We start from the raw sequence: 14738 nt of genomic DNA, 5'->3' as shown, positions 1-14738 counted from the left end.
CCGACGCGAGGACCTAATCGTGGCCCGCGTCGTGTCTCCAATGAGGCCAGCTGTGTCATTAGCTACAGAGATGGAGTTATAAAATCGGGTGTCGGAATAGAAAGGGTACTGTCGAATTATCTAAATCAAAATCTATACACCTGTGCTTTACAACATGTCTTCCTCTATTCCCTCTCAATTCTCTCAATCATCTTCTTCGGGGCCCCAGACCAAGATCGCGCTCGATTCTAAGGTTATCGCAAGTAAGTGACCGAACTCTCCAACTGAGACCACTCCTAACTTCCATTCCTAGTCACTGGCGCAAATCGCGGAATAGGCCTCGGTGTCGCAGAAAGCTGCCTCGTAAATGGAGCCGCCCGAATCTACTCCATCGACATCGGCGAAACAGGTGATGATTTTGCAGCGCTCTCTCAACATTTCCCGGGCCAGCTTTTCGCCCTCCAAGCTGATGTAACCAAAGAAGCCAGTATCTCAGCAGCAGTAGACAAAGTTATCGAGGAAGCTGGGGCGCTGCACGGAATGGTCGTGAATGCAGGGCGGACAAACCACAAATCAGCACTGGATTTCACGACCGAAGAGATCGAATCACTTTTCTCCGTAAACGTAAGTCCCCTTGCTTGTATTTTCCCCCTGTTGTTCTATTGGTCCTGGCTAAGACACTGGAATGGATCAGCTATTTGGAGCATTTTACACGGCTAGGTGCGCCGCTCGGGCATTCATCAAGCTTGGCATCAAGGGGGCGATCGTCTTTACTGCGTCCATGGCCTCCTACCGCCCCAACAAGGTGCGTCAAAAAATGACTGACGTGTTTCACAACGTTACCTGATTCTTGTCAGCGCGTTCCGTCTACTCCCTATGGTGCGTCGAAGGCCGGGATCCGCAATATGACGCACACACTTGCGATGGAGTGGGCTCAGCATGGCATTCGTGTAAACAGTGTTTCTCCTGGCTTGGTGAATACTGCTATGACATACTGGGTTCCACAGCAGCCTGATTGGGAGCAGCAGCTTAAGTATTATGGGGGGTTTCCGAGGCTTGCTGAGGTGCAGGAACTTGGCGGTGCTTATGTCTACTTGTTGAGTGATGCTGCGTCATATACGACGTCGATTGATATCCCAGTGAATGGTGTTATTGGAAGTAGGTAATAATGTCGAGTCCTGGATAACAGAATGCTGACCATTTATTTTCGTTAATTATTTAGTTTGTTGATTTGGCCATGGAAGGTTTCATTGAACCTTGGTGGTTGAGCAGCATCATATGATACTACACTACATTTCAAAGCTTTATCATGAGGCTTATCTATGAGCCGATACCTAACTTTGGAATGGCCTTAGAAGAACACTGGAATGCATGGCTTCATTTGACATGGGCCTCAGCGCCGATATTTCATTTAGTAACTACAGACTTTGTAGGCCCCTTCATTGCCGATTGCGGGGAAGTCAACGGAGGTGCAGTCCTAACTTCCAATGCTTGGAAATTCACTGATCATTCATGTGTAAGGCTTGATACCTAATGTAGAAGTAGGCACTTGCACATGTGGGCAGCACTGCCAGGACATCAAATATGTAGGTTCTCAATATTTGTGGACGTGGATACGTTGGTAAGCTATTGTCACCCGTGGACCTGGCACAGCAGCAGGTCCCAAACACCTTCCAAATTTGATGCAAGAAGCGGTCAACTAAGCAAACTTGCAAGTGTGTACATATGTAGCTACATATGTAGGTCAATAGCTTCTCGACGTCTTAAAGCCCTGGAGATTAGGGATAGAATGGTGAGAAATTAGGATGCATTCCCAGTAAACATATACATTTACATATTCATTCAACGTTCTATCGGAGATCTCAGCAGTCCACCGTGCATTGAATGAGTGTGAACGATACCTAGGTAAATGTAGGCACCACTGCCAGAAGTACGGATAGTTATCTTCAATTCAAATGTTCCTGCTGTGTGGTCGGAGGTGACCAAATGTTTGAACACCAAGGCTCCAACATTAAATTGAAGCGGCACATATTTAATACATATTCTGGTGTTGACTAGGGTGATGATACCTAGTGATGTCTGGAGGTACTGTTTGATGTACTGTACACTAATGTGGATACGCATGGGTACTATATGTATAAATTCCCGTATGTCTTCGTTCAGCTACGAAAATGCATCATATGCCCTAGAGATATATATAGGTCCACATATGCAGTCTTATATACCAAACTCTACCTGGGATCTCTTGAAGTCTCTCAAAGTGAACATTAGCTGCGTACGCAAGTGAAACTACTAAATAAAGGCGATCAACGAATTGCTTGCAGCTCAATAATCACAGAATTCACGACTCAAATCAAATTCATCTCGGCATTTGATGTATTAGCCGATGGATTTCAACTAGCGGCTAGACATTTCTGGGCTGTAGCTCAAAAATTTAATCGCCACATGTTTGAAATCTTCTAAAATATCAAGATGCAGGACAAATACAATGATTGACAAGTGTGACCCATGTTCCTAGTTGCCCTATCCTGGTAGTGTGATTTGTATGACAATTCGACGAACAAAGGACGAAAGCAGGTCCAGGGAGGCGCAGTGTCGATCACATGTTTTCTTTTGTGAGCATGATACATGATAAACAGCCACATTGATATGCCTATGTGCGGCTATCAGCTAGAAAGAAACGAAAACAGGATCTGTCATATGAGGGAAAGATATTGGGTTGAGATGTACTAGGTGGCAAGGGAACGAGGACAAGCATTTCGAACATCTGGAAGTAATCAAGTTGAAAACTACCACGGTAGCATAGAACGCATTTACTCTGTGTACCAAACTTGGGTCTTGCCGTGGGGAACCCCCGCACTCTGGCAACAAGCGGCCGCATGCAGCCGATGATCTGGAAAATGGAAGCAACGAAATTGACTAATGAAATTGCATGCCGATGCCAGTGGACCAATAGGAAGCTCTGGTTCCTGTAGAGAGATGTGATCCCTACTTCCACAGGAGCTTGGAATGTTCCCACGGTGGCGGGAAATCTGTATCTAGGGATGAAAACAAATCTACCAAACATGGGAGTAAAGATGAGAACTGAGATTGCCACAGTGAGGTTGTATTGACGAAGTTCTGGTTCATTGGAAAAAAAAATTGGTGAAGTTGGATCAGGTGAGGGAAATTATGTATGAAGCAGAAGATTCAGGGATGTCGCGACTAAGAGTTCTTTCCTCTGCACACGCCCAATTTCAGCCATCAATGTTATGACTTGTCTGTTTTCGTCATTCGAATGATCAATCCGCTTGGGCGCGAGCGCATTCCAGGTTAACACTGCCTTGTTTATGTATGAGGGTTTCCCAACCGATGCCTTTCCCAACCCTATTCATTCATTAGACCAGTTCCAACCCACTTCTTCACGTTCAGTGAAGTTCCAACTTCCCCAGGCATCCCTCTTGCCGGAGGACGTCCAGGAAGTATCTCTCACAGATCTTCCGATCTGGACGAACCATCCACGACCTTCCCCGACACGACGAGATGAGTCTTCATGGCCTCGGGGTGATTGGGGCCCAGGTGGCCGCGTCCATCAAGGGCGACGACAAGCACACGTCCACACCGAAGATACGGTCCCCTCCTGTGTCTGTGCAGTCAACTCCCAGAATTGATATCGACCATGCTCACTCTCCGGACTTTGATCCGTGCATCGGTGCCAAGCCATACTCCCCGTTCTATTCGCATGGTACACCAACAACTTCCTACGAACAGCTCACATTTGAAACCAAGAACGCTGGCTGCCCGCGCAGTGGGCTACGAGATATTGAGAACGCAGGACCATACGCCTTTCGTAATGAGAGCCCCCGACGCTCGAAGCTATGGGAAGGGAAAAAGCAGCCCCGATCATGCATGCATTCGTTGAGCACCCGACAGCGCATGATACTCAAGGCAATCATTGCGGTGGTGACCGTTGGAACCATGATCGCGATCGCATTAGGGATCACCTATGCCGTTGGTGGCGCAGTTTGGAAATCCAGTGCTGAACAGACATCTCTTCGGCGATAGTTGTTAGTCAACTCCGATCGTGACGAAGGACTAGCACTGACAATCCGGGATAGCGCTGGAGAAGAGTACACTGTCGGACTTATCACCAGTCACTCATTTGGACACGTGGATTGTCACTTTTCTTTCATTTGTATGGTGCTGTGGGATGACAACGGTGACACTCAAAGTGTTTGAGTGCGGACTTTTCCGATGGCCATTAGACGCACGAAATTGTACATTAACTGAATACAGTGGTCGAAGCCAGAGTCTTATCTATATGATTGATAATGATCAAGTAGAGAAAGGTTCGAATTGCATCTAACGCGTTCGTAAGATCCACATTGTGACCCACAACCGGAAGAAACAACGGCCCGATCACATGACCAAGCGCAAGTACAAAAAGGCGAGAAAAATTCTCACCCTCTGGTCTTTTTCTTCTTCATCAAAAAAGCATCAGAGCCTGCCACGACCATCGTCTTGTCATTGTGACACCTCCCACGGCGATTGTTGCCTTCGGTTTCGAAAGAGACTGATCGGCTCTGTAGAGTAATAATCCTCGATAGGAAGTTCGCCTCCCGTTGGGTCCTCTTCATTGAGGGCGATGGGGGGGGAATGTCGAAGACGGGATACATCCACCTTTTTTTTTTTTTTTTTTAAAAAAAAAATTCCCTGGAATAATTAAAGGTCGTAAGAATACACTAGTGTTCGCGTAAAGAAAGTGCCCACGGGCATGTCTAGCATACAAATAAGTGCGTGCTCGGGATGGCAGTCCTCTTCCGTCCTGGCTGTCTCTTGTCGCTATGTTTATTTATCTGCCATGCAGTAGCATAAACAACCTTAAATTAAGGCTTACTTGACATCATTCAGCATTCAGCTGTGTCTTGCGACATATGATGCATGGCAGGCTGCTCAGGTTGCGTCACAGATATCCTGTGCCATAGTTGAGCCCCTTTCATCTCAGTGCACATGGGCTAAACAGTACGCCATGGACTATCCAACGGTGATAGAGCCTTTGGAACTAGGGTGACCATAACCATGGAAGCTGCACACGAGAAGCTGGTTGGTTAGTATTCTCCCTCGAGAATACCAATCGCGCCCCTGGTGATTCATCCCTATCCTGATGCCGAGGAATGTCGCAACACAACCTCTTGAACCCACCACTGGGCGTTTGTTTACTGTTAGAAATCCGCGAAATATCATTCTTCCATTCTCATCAACATTCTCGTGGAGTTGAATCCCCTGAGCCAACCCTCCAGGCCCAGTTGCTGGCCTTGGATACGCATTCCAGTGATGCAGAGAATACTGGGTCCCCATGAGTGCAAAGCAAGTACTAAAGGCATAATGAACGCCGCAGCCGCTCAGGAATTCCCTCGTTCGAGTACTACGGAGTTAATTCGATTGATCGTGCCATTCTTTAATCCTCCCGTATCATTTGATCGCAGTCGCTCTTTTTGGACCAATATCAAGTCCGACAGTATACCTTTTTTTTTTCTTCTCTATACTAACTTCACATCTTACGCTCCGTCACGATGAAGGGATTCGTTGGCGGTATTCCTTTGGCCCTTTTGGTGGCCGCCATTCAGGTCCAGGCCATGGAGCCAGGCACTGTGAGTAAAGACAAAGCACAAACTTATATGACCATACTGATGCTAGGACCAGGAAATGGAGATGGGCCAGAACAACTTACACCAGCGCCGAACTGCTGGCTTCAGCCCGGAGCAAGCTGGTGGCACTGCCATGGGTGGACCATCTGGTAATGATGAGGATGGCACTTTCACCACTCCCTACAGTGCCAGCGTCCACGCTCATACAAATGTGAATGAGCACTACAAGGATAACCACTCCGTCAAAATCAAGAACAAGCATATCTACCCTCCTTCCTATCCCCTTGGCTTCGGCCCTGGCCCCGCTCTTGGACCTGGCGCTGGTCCATTCGCCCACGCTGATGGTCCTGGCGCTGGCCCCTTCCCCAAGCGTAGCTGGCCTGCTGGCGGTACTGCTGGTGGTGGTCCCTCTGGCAATGATGAAGGCCAAACCTTCAACATGCCTATTACTGGCATCTTCCAGACCGAAGTGAACGAGTACAGCAAGGATGATCACTCCATCCATGTCAAGAACAAGGATATTCACCCGGGCCCCATCATCGAGGCCCCTGTGCATCCTCCTCCCCACTTCGCTGGTCCTCCTGGTGCACACGCTCCCTTCCGCACCTCTGGTGAATCATCCGAGTTCCATATTCCTGCCACTGCTTTCGCTAAGCGGTTCAGCCCTGGCGGCACTGCCATGGGTGGACCAGGGGGTGGTGACTTCCACAGCCACGAGAGCGAGGGTGAAGGATATCCTATCATTGCTGGAGGTACCGCTATGGGTGGCCCATCTGGTGAAGACGGTGGTCTTAATTTCGATATGTCCCAGTCCGCTGACATCCACACCAACGTCAACGAGGAGTACAAGGATGACCACTCCATTAACATCAAGGACACAGAGGTTTACCCTTCTCCATTTGGCTTGCCCTTCAAGCGTGGCCTCTATCCCCACGGTGGTGGCGGTACTGCCCTGGGCGGTCCTTCTGGAAACGATGGTGGTCAGGATTTCAACATGCCCATCACTGTTGAGACCGACACTACTGTGAACGAGGAATACCAGGATGATCACTCGATTCACCTGAAGCACAAGGATGTTTACCCCGCCCCTCACTTCTCTCCCTTCCACGGAGCTGCTCCCTTCCGTCGTGCCTACTCCCCTGATCGCGTGGGTGGAAGCGATGATGACTTCTCTGATCCCCCTTTCGCTTCCGGCGGTACTGCAATGGGTGGCCCTTCTGGTGACGACGACGGAATGGGCTTTGGCTCTGCTACCGACGTCGGTGTTGACACCAACGTTAACGAGAAGCACGATGATAACCACGCCATCAAGCTCGACACCACCACTGTCCACCCATCTTCGTGGGCTGTTCCCGTCCACAAAGTTCCTGAGACACCTGTTCATGCCCACGCAGAGGTCCCTCAGATGCCCTGGATGGCGTACACCGACCAGCAGCACGCTGCCGGTTACCCGATGGAGTCTCACGAGAGCCAGGAGATCCCCGAGCCCTCCGAGCCTGCTCCTCCTTCTCACCGCGCTCCAGAGCCCGAAGCTTCTCAGTGTTCCGCTCAGGTCCACGAGGTTGTCCGCACCGTGACTGAGACCCAGTACAAGCAGCAGCAGGTTACCGAGACTGTTACCCAGGTCACACAAGTCCAAGCCACGGAGACCGTCACCCAGTACAAGCATGATCGGGCTACCGAGACTGTCACCCAGTACAAGCACGACCAGGCTACTGAGACTGTCACCCAGTACAAGGAGGTCCAGGCTACCGAGACTGTCACCCAGTACAAGCAGGTCCAGGCTACCGAGACTGTCACCCAGGTCACACAAGTCCAAGCCACGGAGACTGTCTACCAGACCCCTGTTTACTCCCACGTCTTCCAGGCAAGCTCCATCCCCATGCAGTCCGGCTCTGGCCCCAAGGTCATGAGCTTCCCAGCCTCAGCTCCGTCGTCCTCCAACGTTCCCTACGTTAGCTACCCATACCCCTCCCAGAGCTCCAACGTTCCCTACGGTAGCTCTCCAAACCCCTCCCAGAGCTCCAACGTTCCCTACGGTAGCTCTCCACACCCCTCCCAGAGCTCCAACGCCCCGGCGGCCATGTTCTCCCAGATCCCAGTGCACGTCCCCGTGCCAAGCCCCTCTTCCAGCGCCTCAGTGATGCCCATAGTTACCCCCTCTGGCAGCCACCTGATTCCCACTGGTGTTTCTCCTGAGCAGAGCGCCATGGCCTCCAGCTCTGCCCATGCTACTCCTCACGCTGTCATGTTTACTGGCGCCGCCGCCCGCGTCTCCGGTGGCCTTGTATCCGCTGCCGCTGTTGTTGTCGGTGTCCTTGCTTTCGTCATGTAAACCTTGGACTACCTTTTCAATCTTTTACCATTGTATCATTTCCTTTCATGTCCCCTTTTCGTACAACTGTCTACTTCTTCAATTCATTTTCTCCCATTAATGCTGATTGTCTTCACCTAATGAGGTCACATATCTGAAATATGACTTTTCACTTTCATATCTAATCCGAGCCTTCAAGCTTAATCCGTGGAGAGGTTCTTGACGAACTTAATCAATGATCCCTTAATGTAAAATTACACCAATACTTGAAAACAATGAGCAAAGGACAGTGTGGTTTTCGAGCAGGAGATGTGGTACGTACCGATATAGGCAAGTGGGTTCCAAGAAAAGCAAGTTAACCTGAGCACGCCGTGACAATCGACAAACCATTTGCAGCAACTATTCCGACCCAAACTTCGCTTATCCTTAATAAATCTGTGGCAACAACACAGCCCGTGGCGAACCATGAAACCCCAGCTCTTATCAGGTTGATTAAGTTGCTCCCCCCCCCCCCCCCCCCGCATTCATCAACCAATCGCGGAAAGCTAGTCCATATCCGGTTTTCTCGAACCCACTCTGGGACCCTAAACTTGATCGATTTCCTGGCTTCCAACATTCCGCCAATAGACGATCCCTGTCAATGTGCCCTGTTTCCTCTCATCGGCTTACGCAATAGCTCTGGGCACCCCCTTGACAAGCGGCTCGGTCACCGACGTTTTGGTCTCGGGTCAGCCACACGTCCCTCGATGATATCATCATGGCTTCATCACACTCCGGTTAACTTACCCGTGATGTCAGATCGCCTAGGTGCATGAACTAGGACCAAACCATATAAACACCCCCACATCTCAGACCCTTGTATATTTAAAGATTAAATTCTTAAACCAATTGCGACAAGTGTCAATCTTTCATCTACACAAAATACCACATACCACATATACACGCCTATCTATACAGCCAAAATGGTTCAACAACAATCCAATTCTCATGAAGGAGGCTCCCTAACAGACATGGCACCAAATGGTACATCCATTCCCAATACCGCCGGAAAACAAAATATTATTGCCTCCATCCCTCGTCCGGATCAACGTATCCAATCTTATGTCTGCTATGGCGGTCTACCGCAACCTACGTCAGCCATGGCTGCGGACAATACAACGGAAATGCCACGCTCCATCTCCGACCGTGGAGAGACTGGTGAAGTGATGACTGGGACTGGAAATTCCATGCCTGCTGGTGTGGAGTCGAAGCGCTCGTATATCGGAAAAGATATACCTCGACGGTCAGGGGAATCGAAAGGGAGCGAATCTGAGAATGGGGAAGGTGCTGATCATAAGGTTGGGATTCATCAGGTGAGTACTGTGAAAAGTGGATCTGTTGCACTTTTTTGATGAATGGTGCTGACTAGTTGCAGTTCTTTGGCCTTGAGTCCTCTTATTAAAGGATAGAACATTTATACCACGTGTTTCAGGAGCTAGTGTCTCATATGACCTTGTTGGAAAATTTCGGAATACATGTACTATAGGGATATATCAGCTCAGCCCTGGTGGCTCTGTGATGTATGATTATTAATGATTTATGATTAATTTTGATTGCAGTTTTTTGGCCATTTGTTGCAGTAGGCTGCTAGGTATGAATTCTAGATGCTTCTGGTTGAAGAAACCCCTGGTAGATGTCATCCAGTACGTCTCGTTTCCTCTTACGGGCTGCAAGTGCCGCTTCCTCTTCCTCGGTGGGTTCACCATCAGGTTCACGGGATACCCAAGTACGGATGGTCCCGTCCCCATGAGCTGAGAACAATTCCAACCCTTCGCCTGAACCACCATTCCCGCGCCAGACGAGATCATTGATACGTGCAGCACTGAGTGCACTCGACCTCCCTCGAGCCTGAGCACCAGTCGCAAGACCAGGGACTCGGAGGCGCTTGACACATGTTCCCTCACGGAGCTCAAACATGAAGATCTCACCGCGGTCATCCTGCTCATGAAAGTTGGGCCATAAAAGGGTTTCGTGTCCCGGTGCCATGAATCCCTTGGGTATCACAAGTGGAGCCCGCTCTGCCAGATAAGAGGAGGTGGAGTTCCTAACGCGAGGTCCAAAATGAACCAGTGTATTTGCGCCACTGGCGGTATCCCATACTCGAATTCGAGAATCCTGGCCTACAGTAACAAGTTGGGAACCATTAGACGTCCACCGTACTCCAGTGACAGCACCATTGTGAGCGCGGGCATGCCGAGAAAATGCTGGCCGGGCCTGGGAGAACGTTGCAGGGTCCGAGCCTGGGGGTGCCAACCCTACTGGGTCATCCATGTCTAAAGTCGCAATGGCAGAGTTGTGGCCGCCGCGGCGCACGTCGAAGATGATCACCCGGCTATCCACGGATCCCGAGGCCAGAAGATGTGGTCGATGTGGAGCCCAGTCCACCGAAAGCACCGCGGCATTGTGTCCGGGCAGACCGTGTGCCGCGAGGCCAGATCGCAAGTCTACCAGGCGCACAGCTTGATCGGACGTGGCGACCGCAACGAGGAGAGTAGATCCAGGCTGAGAAGAGAATGAATGAGCGTATGGTGTGCAATCGAGCTTGAAAGTATGGACAGGGGTTATCACTGGTGACTGGAGCGCTGAAAGCTTCAATGTACCATCGTAGGCAGTCGAGAAGATGGTGGATGGCTCCGGATCGAAGGGGTATATGGACAGGGACGTGATGGCGTGGCTATGGGCATCTGGATGCGACGACTTGCTGACCGATGCAACAGCCCGATGGACGTGCTCGTGTTCTGAGCCTCTGCTCTCGAGGTCCCAGAGGTGAATGGTTGGATCTGCACCTCCGGATATCATACTAATCATCTTGGTTAAACTAAAAAGTTACTAGGAGAATTGAATCGCGCATACTATCGACCGTCAAATTGATCAATTGCTAGGCAATTCACGCCAGCATTGTGGGCAGTTTCATCTTCCGTAGAGTCGTGTTCCTCATTCAACGGCGTGGCATCACCTCGAGACTCGCTTCTCCGTGAGGCTCTGCGACTGGAGAACCGAATCCCTGGTGCAGGCTCGAGATTGTGTACTAGCCGAGTTGTTTGAGCGACATAAAAGGTGTTGGAGCTTACAGACCCGAGGGCTCTGTTGAGAAGAAAGGAATTCATTCATGCATAGTTGAACAAACAACGATGAACGGCGGAGATGGCGATAAGCAGAAGTGACCTCATCGGAATAAAGTTGTACCGGCGCATCATTTTTGGGCTTTCCAATCTTCTTGATCACCACGATTTGCGATGCACTAGCGACTCCAGGAAAATGTCTTTAGATCCTGGCGAAGATCATCTTACAGATTATCATTCAAATCATCCTGACGAAAACCGAGAAAGGGGAGGATCTCGGGTGAGGTTTGACCTGCCAGCCGACAACCAAAACCCAAAATCCTCCAGACACATCGCCAACCTCTACGATTCCATTGTTGGTAAGTTAAAGAAAATAGTAAAAAAAGTCTAGAAGTATCTTCTGACAATCTCAGGCCGGGTCAACACCAACGGATTCATCCCAGTAGCACCATCTGCGACACGGTACGGTGACACGCAGTCTTCAGGTGGTCGCGATCTCCGCCCTGAGGAGGTCTTATACCGAAACAAGCCGAAAAAGTTGAAAAAGATCCTGGAGGATGAGTCTTACTTCGCTCATGAAAATCTTCCCGCCGATCGCCCTCTCCCGAGCTCTGAGATCTTGACTGCAGTCCACTCCTATGCCTCCGACTTCTATACACATAAGGTTCGCGACGGGAAACACAACTTCCACAGTATGGACGAGTCGGCCCTCCTTGCGGTCGGAATTTTGATGGAGGAATTGGCCAAGGAACAACTCGGCGAAAATGGAGACATGGTTCTGACGGAAGGACAGTGGAGTAGTGAAGATGAGACAGGCGATGGTCCCCAAGTTGGACAGAAGAGACCGAGGGGCAAGACCCTTGAAGGTCCTGCCAGCTTATACCAGCACGCGCAAGGTGTGAGGAGAAAAATCAAACGTCATCGATTGACCAAAGCAGAGTACGAAGCTCTCCGCAAGGAAAAGGAGGCACCACGAAATGGTTCTCCGCTGAAGAAGCAGAAGAGACAGGGACCTGTCTGAAGTATCTACCTGATGAGACTGTGGATTTATATCACATCCTCATGCTTATGCTCTTGAACACTACACTGGTACTTAAGGGTCCAGGCGGCTCAATATCGCGTTGCATCATATTCGGTTGTCAAGCAACTTATAAGGAGACAATACATGCGTGCCTTGTAAGACAGGAAAATCCTTCGGATTGAATCGAAGTCGCGAGCGACTCCCATGAAGCCAGGACTCGAGGGCGTCGACACAAATATGATCCCTCTTCCTTTGTTAGCTGGGTCGACCGGTGAGTAGCCCCTGCTGCTTTCCTCCAAACACCGAGCCTTATCCAATACAGACGCAAGAATTTCAATCACTACGCAATGCAACAGTGATAATATCCAGCAACTCCTTCGACCATTGGCGTTCTATGCCCGAACCCAACGGTTATTTATTTTCCACACCGTTCCCTGTCGGATTACCCAAGAGACGGCTAATCAAACGAACTCTTGAAGTTGGAGCTACCTGGGATTCATGGTTCGCCATGGCATCAAGATATTCCATTATCACCCCAAAGACACTAGAAAAGAAAGTGTCTACCAAAGCCTTCTCGAATTAGATGGAATGTTGAAGTCGGTACAGACTCTGCTTCCTCCGTCTTTACCGACCTCGAGTATTTAGGCCAGTCAATTCATCACCGCACGGTCCAGCCCGAGTACACCACCTAAGACGGTCGGCAGTGTCCTACCCATCGGAAATACAAGAAAAAGTTGTCATATGAAGACCCGATCGCCTGGCGGCGATGCAGGGCCCTCTTGGAGAGTGAGAGATTCGGGGAGGGCTTCACCTCATAATCCGGGACCCATTACCTGTACCATTTGGAAAGCTTACCCGTGGGTAGATGCGATAGACGGCGCAGCCAAACAATAGCACTAGGATGTGGATGATCACACGCATCCTTCCTCGAGTTTAGCCATCCATGGAACCCTTTTACTAGCCAAAATTCGTCGTCGTAGTCTCCTAGTGAGGATATGTAGCTGGACATCATGTTTTAAGTGGAGTGTCGATAGAGCTGTACTTGTAATAAGATACTCATAGTAGCATTAGGGAAGATAGGACTGATGGGACGCCTGATTGGCCAGTGGGTATATAGTGGGTCTGGGAATAGCTCATGGCTTTTGATTGGACCTTGACTTTTAAAATGGATCTTATCTGCTGCGTTGACTAGGTGCGCCCTTTCAATCTCCTTTGGGACCACCATACATTATGATACATGGACCAAGTACTCGTTACTTGATTCTTTGTCATGGGTGCCACTGCGGACCGTATGTCACGCTCACTTATCAGAGTGGAAGACGCTTAGGTGTTTCGCACAGCATCGGGATGTATCGTGCACGATTTGTGGTCAATCTGACATTTAAGATCCTTCCCTGAGAGGACTTAACCCTGCGGAACGTGGAACACGCGGAGGCTGTGTGTATATCTCCTAGTTTGGCTCACCTCAAGATTGCCCAAAGTGACCTGCACGGTCAATGGGATTTCAATGCGAGATTAATTTAGCGCTAAAAACCGGCAAACAATATAAATCAATCCGATACAGGTCATAAATTCTAAGCACGGACTGGCTGAATTAAAGCAGATCAAAATAATCCCCATCTTGCTGTTCGTATGGTAAACAGGTGAGTTGGAGAGGCACCCCAAGAAAACCAAGCAACACCAAAACTTGGCTTTCATCCACTCCTCCACTCGTGAATGCTTATCCATCCCAAGTCTATCCAAAAGCGGCAAGGCTTCCCTTCAAGCTTCTTCTTGCCGAACCAGGAAAGGTACAAACCTCAGTCCGAAGCGCCTCAGTGGGTCGTCGGGCCCCATCCGACGACATCATGGTACGCGGCCCCCGTTTGAATATTCACTCCAGGCGCCCGGTGTACGGAGTACGATGAACGCCATGAGACTGACGCGTCACCTTGTATCTAATTTATTTTTCTAACTATTGATTTGAACCAGCCACCCAAGCTCTCCAAAGACGAGAAACTGGCATTGATTGTGACCCACCTTCAAACACGAGGAACCTGCTACACATTCAAGGAATTAGAAAAGAGCTTACCAGGCGTGGCATCTATCAACAGCATTCAAGTGAAAGAATACATTCAGGCCCTGACCGACGAGAATCGAATTCGGGTGGAAAAGATCGGCAGCGGCAACTGGTACTGGAGCTTCAAAAGTGACGAACAGGTCGAGCGGGAGCGGCAGCTGGTCCGGGTGCAGACGGAAGTGGAGAAAGCAAAGAAATCCTGTGCTGAATGGGAGGCGGCACTGGCCGCTGAGACCAAGCGCCGACAGGATGACAGTGAGGAGAGTGAGAGTGAGAATGCGAATGGTGGGATCAACATGCGACAGAAGTTACTTGCTACCAAAGCCGAACTTACAACGGAGGTACACCGGCTTCGGGTTGCAGAGTCGGGTTTGGGCGACTCGTTGTGTAGGAAGGCTGTGTCAACACTAAAAAAGGAGTTGGCGGGGTTCAGGCAGCAAACATTCCAATGGACGGACAATCTTTATGTTCTAGAGCAACATCTGCGTGAACTGGCCGGGGGGGACCGGGAAATTGTTGCGGCAGTACTGCATGAATGTTATGGAGACGAGTACGTGGATGGGGGACTCCGTGAACTGGAGTAGGTGAAGATGATGATGATTATGGTTATGATTATGGTTAATTTGTTGTGCGACAT

The 14738-nt window shown here is 49.8% G+C and overlaps 7 protein-coding genes across 7 annotated transcripts; 6 read left to right on the top strand and 1 right to left on the bottom strand.

Moving 5' to 3' along the window:
• Positions 1-154: 154 nt before the first annotated feature.
• On the top strand, positions 155-1145 carry N7520_006219 (NAD(P)-binding protein; the record flags this gene model as incomplete). Its single annotated transcript, XM_057140153.1, has 4 exons — positions 155-242; positions 293-603; positions 674-784; positions 837-1145. 4 exons carry the CDS (start codon positions 155-157, stop codon positions 1143-1145), a joined length of 819 nt encoding a protein of 272 aa, XP_056994159.1.
• Positions 1146-3501: 2356 nt separating this feature from the next.
• Positions 3502-4023, top strand: N7520_006218 (uncharacterized protein; the record flags this gene model as incomplete). Its single annotated transcript, XM_057140152.1, has 1 exon — positions 3502-4023. The coding sequence occupies one exon, from the start codon at positions 3502-3504 to the stop codon at positions 4021-4023; it is 522 nt and encodes a 173-aa protein (XP_056994158.1).
• Positions 4024-5531: 1508 nt separating this feature from the next.
• On the top strand, positions 5532-7941 carry CweA (uncharacterized protein; the record flags this gene model as incomplete). Its single annotated transcript, XM_057140151.1, has 2 exons — positions 5532-5609; positions 5662-7941. 2 exons carry the CDS (start codon positions 5532-5534, stop codon positions 7939-7941), a joined length of 2358 nt encoding a protein of 785 aa, XP_056994157.1.
• A 941-nt stretch (positions 7942-8882) lies between these two features.
• N7520_006216 (uncharacterized protein) lies at positions 8883-9361 on the top strand (the record flags this gene model as incomplete). The annotated part of the gene is made up of 2 exons (XM_057140150.1): positions 8883-9272; positions 9335-9361. The coding sequence occupies 2 exons, from the start codon at positions 8883-8885 to the stop codon at positions 9359-9361; spliced, it is 417 nt and encodes a 138-aa protein (XP_056994156.1).
• A 185-nt stretch (positions 9362-9546) lies between these two features.
• On the bottom strand, positions 9547-11066 carry N7520_006215 (WD repeat protein; the record flags this gene model as incomplete). Its single annotated transcript, XM_057140149.1, has 2 exons — positions 9547-10759; positions 10813-11066. 2 exons carry the CDS (start codon positions 11064-11066, stop codon positions 9547-9549), a joined length of 1467 nt encoding a protein of 488 aa, XP_056994155.1.
• Positions 11067-11217: 151 nt separating this feature from the next.
• N7520_006214 (uncharacterized protein) lies at positions 11218-12042 on the top strand (the record flags this gene model as incomplete). Its single annotated transcript, XM_057140148.1, has 2 exons — positions 11218-11380; positions 11435-12042. The coding sequence occupies 2 exons, from the start codon at positions 11218-11220 to the stop codon at positions 12040-12042; spliced, it is 771 nt and encodes a 256-aa protein (XP_056994154.1).
• Positions 12043-13889: 1847 nt separating this feature from the next.
• Positions 13890-14685, top strand: N7520_006213 (putative GAJ protein; the record flags this gene model as incomplete). The annotated part of the gene is made up of 2 exons (XM_057140147.1): positions 13890-13892; positions 14014-14685. 2 exons carry the CDS (start codon positions 13890-13892, stop codon positions 14683-14685), a joined length of 675 nt encoding a protein of 224 aa, XP_056994153.1.
• Positions 14686-14738: the final 53 nt, after the last annotated feature.

The sequence above is a fragment of the Penicillium odoratum genome, assembly GCF_028828045.1.
Source record: "Penicillium odoratum strain IBT 22623 chromosome Unknown utg000005l_segment0_segment0, whole genome shotgun sequence".
Taxonomy (NCBI): Eukaryota; Fungi; Ascomycota; class Eurotiomycetes; order Eurotiales; family Aspergillaceae; genus Penicillium; species Penicillium odoratum.
Note: the sequence above shows the minus strand (reverse complement) of the source record. Positions and strands in the feature narration are given on the sequence as shown.